A 10,578-nucleotide genomic window follows, 5' to 3' on the forward strand; every position below is an offset into this window, starting at 1 on the left:
AAGGCTTAATCCTATTTGCTATATTTCAGGTTGGGTGCAGAAGCGTCTGATGAAACTTTACATAGACTGTTGCAAGGAGCTTTCTGAACTCCCTAATCTGAAATTGCTTAAGAAGTTGTATAATTTAGAGGTAAAAATATAGTATTGATATGTTCTTTACTGATGAGAAATTATAATTCTTCCTCCCAATTGAACTACTGCAGGTTCTTACCTGGTCATAGATTGCTAATAATGCAAATTCAAATTTTCTGTTTGCCTGCATGTTATTATATTTTTGCCAGGTTTCAGAGGATGAAGTTATTGTATCTGATTGTGACTTACAAGATGTGTCAATAATGCCATTATTGAATGCCTTGCAAGCTCACAAGACAATTGCTGTTTTAGACTTTTCACATAATTTGTTAGGTAATATTTGGTTTATGGTTCCTTGAACATGTTTTCTGTAGACCACCAATTTCTATTTGTTTCTTAACATTCGCCTGTTTTCTCCAGGGAATGGAACCATGGAGAAACTTCAACAGGTGCTTAAGTCATCAGGTCAAGAATTTGGTGGTTTAATTTTGGATTTGCACTGCAATCGCTTTGGTCCAACTGCATTATTCCAGGCCTGTAACCTCACACTTCCGTATATGCTTGAAAGAATTTATTCTTCTTGTTATGTTCTTCTATTTGGCCCCCTTAAGGTTGTAGTTTCCTTGGAAGATAAAAATCTGAGGAGAAACATTTTCTAGAGAAGTATATGGCAGGAAAACTGTTTTTCTTCAATATGCAATTGCTTGGTCAATATCAATTTCTCTTTTCTGGATATTTTTCTATCAATATTGAACATAATTTAACACCTAACTAAACTGTTAGGTTGAAGAGAACTTCGGAAAAATATCCCCCGTTTTCATTGAACCATAGGCCAATCTCTTATGCAAAAGGTTTCCTACTTAAGTTAGAATTCTACCTAGCTTCAAACACTATAAAGGTACACCCATTCTAAGATACATCTACTACTTTACATTATCTCTATTATTTAGGTAACTTATCTTCACAATCTTATCTTCTATAATTTTTCCGGTTATCTAGGAACTCACTTCTTCTTTATCCGCATCATCTCGACTTCATCTTTATCTTTATCTCTCTCTTGTAGCACGTTAATGACCTCATCTTCTTATCATAAGCACACAGATTCCTAACACCCACGTCAAGCTGGTGAATAAATATCTTCCATTCCTAGCTTGCTAATTAAAGCTTCAAACCCTCGTCTTGACATGGCCTTTGTAAGAACATCTGCTCTTGATTTTCTGTAGGAACATAAGTTAGCTGGATTCCTCCTTCCTCAATTTCTCTTTGTATGAAGCTTCTATCAATCATCACATACTTCATCCTATCATGTTGTATAGGGTTATTGACAATGCTTATGGCTGACTTGCTGTTGCTGTATAGCTTCGTTGGTAATTTTAGAGGCATTCTCATATCTTCCATTATCCTTGTCAACCAAATTAATTCACAAATACCTTGAGCTATTGCCCTGAATTTTGCTTCGGCACTACTTCTTGCAACCACAGTTTTTTTCTTACTCCTCCAAGTGACGAGATTTCCCCATAGTTTAGTGCAGAAACCCGAAGTAGACCTGCTATCAGTAATAGATTCGGCCAAATCAGCATCAACAAATCCTTTTGCTCCTCTATTCTCACCTTTCTTAAATAACAAACCTTTCCCAGGTGTTCCCTCTTAAGTATCTCAAAATATGGTAAGCAGCATCTAAGTGTTGTTGAGTAGGTGAGTGCATAAATGGGCTCACAATGCTTACTGCATATGCTATGTCTGAACGTGTGAGTGAGAGATAGATCTTTCTACCAACAAGCCCTTGATACCTTTCTTTATCAACTGGAGGATCATTATCCTTTATGAGATATTTCCAATTTCTTTCTAAGGGTGTGTGCCTCGGTTTACAACCTAGCATGCCTGTATCTTTGAGGAGGTCCAGAGTGTATTTTCTTTGTGAGAGTTGTATGCCCTGATTGCTTCTTGCCACTTCCATTCTCAAGAAGTTTTTCATTTCTCCAAGATCTTTAACCTCAAACTCTTTCTTTAGTCTTTGTTTCAAATTGTCAATTTCTGAAGTATCATCACTGGTTATAATTATGTCATCCACGTATACAATTAGGATACACCTCTTTCCATCTGTTGTACACTTGGTGAAAAGTGTATGATCTGCTTCTCCTTGTGTATAGCCAAACTTAGTGATTGTTGAGCTGAATTTCTTGAACCATGCTCGTGGAGATTGCTTTAGCCCATAGAGTGATCTTTGTAGTTTGCACACTTTGTCAGTTTTTTCTTCTTCTTCAAACCCAGGTGGGATTCTCATGCACACTTCTTCTTCTAATTCTCCATTTAGGAAAGCGTTTTTAATATCTAGCCGCAACAATTTCCAATTCAAATTTACAGCAAGAGATAATAGAACCCGTATGGAATTTAACTTTGCTACAGGTGCAAATGTCTTCTCATAGTCTATTTCATAAGTTTGAGAGTACCCTTGGATTACTAATCTTGCTTTGTATCTATCCACACAGCCATCTGATCTATACTTGATAATAAATACCCATTTGCAATCAATGATCTTTGTCTTTGGGAGTTTCAACAACATCCCATGTGTGGTTCCCAATCAAGGCTTTCATTTCCTCCATCACTGCTTCCTTCCACTTAGGATCTCTTAGAGCTTTTTTGATATTTTGAGGTACTGTTATTGCATCAACAGTAGTTGTGAAATAGGAGAAGGGGGGGGGGGGGGGGGAGCTGGGCATATAAGTGCGGAGAGTGTTCTACATAGTGACGTGCATTTTGGGATTAAATCTCAAAGCGACAAAATCGGGGATTGGTTGCGACCTGAACTAGACAATACGTTGTTACGTGGATCCTAGCTGTTACAAAATGGTTTTAGAGTCAACTCTCGAGCCTCTTAGTGTGGTGGTGGGGCAAACCTCAGTGAGGACGTTGAGTCCTTAAGGGAGGGTGCGTGTAGGCACCTTAGGCGAATCTCACATCGGCCATGCAAATGGGGGGAACTGAGCATATAAGTGCAGGGGGTGTTCTACATAGTAACGCGCGTTTTGGGATTAAATCCTAAAATGACAAAATCGGGAATTTGTTACGACCTGAACTGGACAATACGTTGCTACATGGACCCCAGCTGTTACAATTGCCCTCGCACCCCTATTGATCTTGTACATTTACCCTTGGATGCCCAAATTTCTAAGCTTGCTAAAAATTTTGCCCAACACATCTATGATCTACATGTTGAGATTAGAAGAAAACTTACAATGAGTAATGTTGACTATAACTTGGTGCTAATGTACATCTTAGGGCTTGGGAATTTAACGAAGATGATTATGTCATGGTTTGTGTTTGCCTCAAGCAATTCCCTAAACATTCCTTCAAGAAACTGCATGCTTGAGCTAGTGGCCTCTTTTCTATCATTCGAAAACCTAGACCTATTGGTTGTTTACTTGACTTACCTAATAATATGAATATGAGTCTTGTTTTCAATGTGTAAGATTTAACTCCTTACCAAGACACATTTGAACCTTCTCTCTTGCCTACTAGTGTTTTTGCAAGCCAACAAGTTCCTTGTATCCCACACCTACCACAACAAAAGGATGTAATGATGTTGTCTTTGACGATGAGATTGTGGCTTCTTCTTGTGTTAGTCATTATTGATGATTTTTTGTCAAATGGAAAGATTGACCAAATTCAGATAATACTTGGATTATTGAAAGGATTTTTATGTCTTAGATCCTGAGCTCTTGGTGTGGTATCTATAGTCCAACATGTCAGAGCCGAGTTCTTTTTAACTTGGAGAGAATGATGAAGATCGTAGAGCCAAATATTTTGAGAAACAATATTTTAGGCATAAAATTATAAATTAATATTGTTTTATTAGTTTATTTATTTTAATTTGTTTCATTGTTTCTTTTGATTTCTTTTATTTCTTAGAATCCTAGTTAGATTGGCTTTATTTTTATAATCTTAATTACATTAGGTAAAGAAATCCTAGTTAGAGTAGATTTTTATCTGTTAGTTGCTTAGAAATAATCCTTTAGTGATGTATTTGGTTAGACTTCTATAAATAATATTTGATTAATGATATTTGGTTTGAGTAATCAGGATTATTATTGTTTCTTGGATCGGGTTATGCATCAGAAAGATCTAAAAAATGATATAATTTGACACAAATTTTCAGACATGAATTTAAGTAACTTGTACTTTATCTTCCTTTTCTTTGATATAAAAATATTTCTTTCTAGGTTTCTGGTAAATGATTGTATCACTTAATATTGTTGTTGAAAGTTGTCCAGTACTTGATCGTTTGATCTTCCACGAAGTGTGGACGCAATGGAAAGGATATTGCTTCAATGGTTAATGTTGATGTATATTCAAGTGACATGGTGAAAATTAGTGAAGATGCTCTGTTAAGAGCCTGTGGATTTAGTCATCTTAAGACCATTCTTCTTGTTTAACAAAATCCTTATAAGATTCTCTCTCTCTCTCTCTGAACGCATTATCTTGTAACTGCACTGTTGAGGGGCAAACTCTATTGGGCTGGCTACATAATTTTTCTGCTCATACAGATTTGTGAATGCCCCGTGCTATTTGCTCGACTGGAAGTGCTCAATATTGCTGGCAACCGTTTGACAGATGGCTGTGGAGTTTACCTTTCAACTGTCTTAGAAAATTGCAAAGGTAAATTAGTTTTTTGATTCTTAAGATTATTTTTAGTTTTTTAATTTGTTGTTTCTTTTATTCCTTTTGCATTTGCACTCATGTCTTGTCAATATGTGATTTCATCTGAATTAGTGGGCAAGGCCCTCCTTGATCAAATAAAAATAAATCCAAAGGATTAGATAGCTTTATGAAAATTCTGTTATTTAAATTTTTCCGTTTTTTTTAATTGCTGAATCTCTTCCTTTTGTAGCCCTTTACAGCTTAAACATAGAGCGCTGTTCTATCACATCTAGAACAATTCTGAAAGTTGCTGACTCCCTGCATTCTGGATCAGTCCTATCACAGATTTCTTTAGGTATTTCTTGGTTTGGCAACAGATTCTTTGCTGGTTTCTCTTTATTCTTTTTGCCCACAAACTGATATTCTAACTCTGTTGAACAGGATACAACAGTTCTATATCTGGAAGTGCAATGGTAAATCTTTTAAAGAAGCTTGCCACTTTGAAAAGGTTTCTATCAAATTTGAACTCTGTTTATTTCTTCATTACATTCATAAAAAGTAAAGTAATATAGAAGCTAATATTACCATTCTGTTTGACTGTTTAATTTTTAGATGACTCAGTGGTCATTTAACATGGTAATAGAATTATGTTCTAGGAAGCTTGCATTTAAGTCTAGTTAAACATGTTTTTTTCCCCATTATTCAGGTTTGTTGTGCAATTTTTGGGATTGTTAATGCACCCTAGTTAAGGCTGTCCATGCAAAATCACGTTGCTCTATGTGGGGAAATACTTGAAAGCCTGATGTATGTAGTTGGGACTTTTTCCTGACAGACAATTTTAGATAAATAGGTGGTCAGTAATTTATCACGTTTCTTGTAAAATAGCCTATTGAATAGATCTGGAAAGTTCACCTTACTAGCTTTCATTGTTTGTAGATTTTCAGGACTAAATCTGAGTGGTTTAAACCTGAGCAAGCATGCCATAGAGAGTCTTTGCAAGCTCACTGAGGTCTCATCTTTGTCAGCATTGATACTTGGAGATACAGGTCTTGGAACTGTGAGTGGATGTCTCAGCCATTTATTGTCTGTTAGATTCTTCAGAAGTGTGCCCGCCAAATATTGTTGTACTTAAATTTCTTTCTTGTTACGAATGATATCTTTAATTTACAGGACGGTGCAATTCTATTAACTGAGTCCTTGTCCAATGGGGTTCAAGAACTGGTAAAGCTTGACCTATCATCTTGTGGACTGACATCTCAGTATGTTGGCAGACTCAGTGCTGAATTCTCCCTCATCAGTGGTATTCTTGAGCTAAACCTTGGAGGAAACCTAATTATGCAAGAGGTACATTGTTCTGGTTAATTGAACTATATTTTTGTATTGGGATTTTTTTTCCTTTTTTTCTAGTCCTCTCCCTTGTTGCAAATTGATCTGTTGCCCGTGTCGGGCAGCAGATCAATTTCCCGAAGTGGGCAACTGCGGGGCGAGGGGGGGGGGGGGGGGTTGGCCACAGATTGGGGCTGCTCCCATGTTTATGCTAATGGTTGCTATTTTTTTTTTTCCTTTTGTTATCTGGTTCTTGGACAACTAATTGTATGAAATGCTACGAGAGCAGCAGAGATGATACACATTTGAAATGTCATAAGATGTGTATGTTCAACTTGTGTACTGTATTTGTTCTATGAAAACTATTGGATATTGAAATGTCTAGGTGAATGATTGGGACTGAGAATATAGTTCCTTGTGTTTTCCCATTTTAGTTACTTCTAGTCTATCTAATTCTCAGTCTCACATAGTGATAATCACTAAGTTTGGGTTTATTTAATTTTGTTTGATTAGGATAATTATTGGTTTTATAAAAATAGTATCATTTTAGTTTATCTGAAAGTATATTGTTGCTATTAGGATTTTTATTTTAATATATTTTATAGTCTTTGTGGTTATAGCTTTGTATATTAGATAGGATTAGTTTAAAAAAAGTTGTTGTGGTTTTAGAAGTTTATCAGGCTCATAAATTTGGCTTCTTTATGTATTACAAAATCATGGTTGTTTTAATGAATATGAAGAAAAAAATTAATAGAATGGCTTTCAGATGGTTCTCTCTTCCCTTATCAGCTCCTTTGTCTTCTCTTCTTGCTTACTCTCCTCTGCACATCTGGAGGAAGAAGGAATGTAGTCATATGGCCAACACAGTCAATCATCAGTCGATTGATCAGCCTTGTGGATCAGTTATTCAAAATGAACAGTCAACTGTTGGTTGACATATGCAAAAGTGCTCATGGATGTGCAATGCAAAGTTCTTGAACGATTGGCTGGTCATAAAGTAGTCGACTGATGGTTGACTTGAAATTGCATTATCTCGCCTGATGTAGGGACAAGTGGATTGATACTCGACTTTTGATTCTAGAATCCAAATGACATCAACTTATGACCTAGAATAGTTGACCAATAGTCTACTGGATTTTCCACTGACCAGAACCCTTGGATTGGTCTTTCCAATAGTCAACCTCTGCTGGACTGTTGGACTCAAACACTTCTGAGACATCTACTGATATATGGTCAGCCTTCCTCAACTAATGGGTCCTGTATTATGTTTAAAACATGTTCACTTTTTTTCATTACCTGGCTAAAATCTTGTTTTATATGTTGAATAACTTTGTCAAATATGCAAGTTCGCTCAACACTAAACATATTAACTGGCATTGGAGTTACTAATTTTTTTGCAAGTGTAAATCATAAGATATAATATCTTTTGCTGTCAAATAATAAGTCTGGTGGGTACGTATTGTTCAGTGGTGGTGGTAGTCACGCATTCAGATTCTAGGTGGCAGCTCACCTGCAATACCAAACAAGTACTTTGTTGCAATTATTTGTGATTTTTAGAAGTAGAACATCCCCCTTATGTTCATACCATTCCTTTTTGTTTGACAAACAACTTGATATTCTACAAGATTGTGACGCTCTAAATAAATGTAGGGTGGATGTGCATTAGTGTCACTACTTAGAGATGCTCGATGTTGTTTGAAAGTTTTAGTTCTGAACAAGTGTCATCTTGGGGTTCTTGGCATTCTTCGGATCATTGAGGCACTATCAGAAAATTGCACACTAGAAGAGCTCAATCTTGCAGAAAATGCCAATCTGGATGAGCATCTCACCTCACAATGTGACTCAACACTGTCAGAGTGCTTTAAGTCTTCACTGGCCAAACAAAATCATCTGGGCTCTTCATCTAAGAATTCCTTCCTTAAGGATGTTGAGGCTGCTCAACGAGGGCCTACTGCAGTCAAGACAGGCTGCAATCAACTTGAAGTTGCCAACAGCGAAGATGACGAAGCCAAGGTAGAACCTGCCGTATCAGGTCCCAGCGAGGATGGTTGCTTGAGCTCATCTCAACAGCATCCCTCTGATCACGAGTGTCAACAGCTGGTTCAAGAGCTCTCAAAAAGCATTGGTATGGCGAGACACTTAAAATTACTGGATCTTAGTAATAATGGGTTCTCAATGAAAATTGCAGAAGCATTATACACTGCGTGGTCATCAAATTCAAGAGCTGATTTGTCTCAGAAGCACATCCAGGGAAACACAATCCACTTATCAGTGGAGGGACACAAGTGTTGTGGTGTAAGACCCTGCTGCAGAAGAGATTAGTTTGACAACTGAAAATTTGTTGCTATTATTTCCAATTTGTCTTCATGAAAAGCTTCATAGCAGTTTAATTCATTACTACAGAGCAATATCAATTGTCTCAGAAACAAATATCAAGGGATTATGTATAGAGGTGCAGGTAGAGTTTACTCTGATATTTGTCTATATGCTTTCAAAGCGTCAACTGTAATTTGTTAGTTTTCCCCATGTGATCAACATTATAACTGAGATGAAATTTGTATATAATTAGACTGATCCAGTTGTGATTGAAAATCTCTGCAACAAGTGATGTCTGGTAGATAATGTTTGTGAAAACTGGATGAAGGGGAATCATGCATTTGCAGCAGTTCTTTCTTCTATTCTTTTCTCAATCTTTTTAGTGCTATTGTACTCACTTTGGTATATTCTGCAGAGTAGATCTATGATCTTTTAGGTTTATTAACTTTTGCCTGGTCTTAGTGCAAAACAAGATGCTTCAGTTTTGTCATGAATATGATGGATTGATCATATTGGTATAGGAAGTTGCTTTTTATTTTCTCCCATCGGTAAAATTGTTCTTTCGTGATGAAGAAGTTTAGGGTAATGTTGCGTACAAATCATAACAAAGCAGGGTCTTGCTAGGTCTTGGATTAAGCTACGGTTAGAGGCATTTTTGCAAATTAACATATCAACCAGCTTAATAGCTTCACATTTTATCTATCTCCATGAAAGATACAGCCTTACATTGAGGATGATTTTTGCCTCGCTACAGCCATGCGGTTCTACCAGGATGTCTATTTGTGTTGATTATTGTTTGTTGTCCAAGGGGCAAAGGCTGGCTCCATCCCTTCGCCTGTAGGGGTGGGGCGTCACACAATGTTAGGGTTGTGACAAGTGGTATTAGAGTATTTATGTGGTAGCATGGAGGTGTACACAGTGATCTTGGGTTCCAGCGTGAACAAATAATTTTTCGAGCATAGTCAGTGGACACATCGGAGCAAGGTGTGACATCTTAGAAGCACTAACGAAGGCGTTGTGAGTTTGGGTGGGGGCGCATGTACTCCGACTTGACTCAGTACAAGAAGTAATTATATATTGACAGTGGTCTTTTAGCACAAAAATCACAACCTTCCACTATGATCTGTTATAAAAGAAATATGCTCGTAATGTTACGATTTAAGGCTTTTAGGCATTTGTACTCACTTTCCTTTCAACTTAATTCACCCCCACCATAAATTGAATTGGTGTGCGATAGGGTCTCATGAAATAGCCTTTAGTACACAAAGAAGCTTATGTTTGAATTCATTATCCACAGAACGTACTCAAATCACTAAATAAATGCCAATGACAAAAAGATTATCAGTCTTAAAAATTATTTGTGTGCCGTAAATAAAGCTTAAGAATGATTTAGCAGTATGGAAAGATTCCTCTCTTTAGAACCAAATGAAAACTCTATTTTTAGAGTTATTTATACACTTTCCAAATAGTTGTGACTTTTCCAAATAGTCACAATATTAACTTGGTATGTTTTAATGAAAAGATGTGACTAGTTCCATCTTTAATGAAGAGATGACTTATAGATAATAGTCACCAAGTTAGTAAGCTATAGTTAATTAAGTAATATCTAATTATGTATAGTGGTGAATATTTGAATAGTCTCTTAGGTAGTTAATATTTAATTAACCGTCATTTGCATCAGTTTATCAAGAGCTGCGTGTTTTCTTTAAAAGAGAAAATCATTTGAAAAGTGTTAGAAACTTCACTCGTTTTGATAATGTTCAAACATAGTCACACTTGTTAATTAAAAGGCGAAAGAAGAGTTGTTAAATGGTGACTATTTTAACGACTATCTTAATAGTTACAACCATTTAGAAAGGGTATGAACAACTTAATAAATAAAGTGCTTACATGGTTCAAAAGAGATTTTTTCTTTTTTCCATACTTTCAAATCATTCTTAAGGATTGTTTACTGTGATAACAATTTTCAAGACCTTAATAGTCTTGTTGCCATTAATGGCTAGTGGTTTGAGTACATTTTGTGCAAAATGAATTCAAACATAGGATTCTTAGTTTCGTAAAGGCTATTTTAGGATACCCTAGTGCACACCAATCTAGTTTTGGGTGAGGGCAAATTAAGTTTTAAGGAAAGTGAGTATACAAGCCTAGAAGTCATAGTTTGGGAGCATTCTTGACTAATTTCCACGGGAAGCAAGATTAAGAAGCAATTTATGTATTTTTCTATTT

The 10,578-nt window shown here is 36.3% G+C and overlaps 1 protein-coding gene across 2 annotated transcripts in view; it reads left to right on the top strand.

Moving 5' to 3' along the window:
* The window catches only part of LOC127810586 (protein TONSOKU), a 61,303-nt gene extending 52,557 nt beyond the window's left edge, over positions 1 to 8,746 (top strand). Inside the window, exons 11-19 of one of the 2 annotated variants that reach the window (XM_052350132.1) lie at positions 30 to 130; positions 282 to 405; positions 493 to 605; positions 4,617 to 4,728; positions 4,961 to 5,065; positions 5,152 to 5,218; positions 5,647 to 5,767; positions 5,881 to 6,054; positions 7,687 to 8,746. In XM_052350132.1, coding sequence (XP_052206092.1) covers positions 30 to 130; positions 282 to 405; positions 493 to 605; positions 4,617 to 4,728; positions 4,961 to 5,065; positions 5,152 to 5,218; positions 5,647 to 5,767; positions 5,881 to 6,054; positions 7,687 to 8,358 — 1,589 coding nt within the window. In that variant the 3' untranslated portion in view covers positions 8,359 to 8,746. The remainder of the gene's footprint in view (positions 1 to 29; positions 131 to 281; positions 406 to 492; positions 606 to 4,616; positions 4,729 to 4,960; positions 5,066 to 5,151; positions 5,219 to 5,646; positions 5,768 to 5,880; positions 6,055 to 7,686) is intronic. The other variant, XM_052350131.1, reaches the window with a different exon arrangement.
* Positions 8,747 to 10,578: the final 1,832 nt, after the last annotated feature.

The sequence above is a fragment of the Diospyros lotus genome, chromosome 9 (assembly GCF_014633365.1).
Source record: "Diospyros lotus cultivar Yz01 chromosome 9, ASM1463336v1, whole genome shotgun sequence".
Lineage (NCBI taxonomy): Eukaryota > Viridiplantae > Streptophyta > Magnoliopsida > Ericales > Ebenaceae > Diospyros > Diospyros lotus.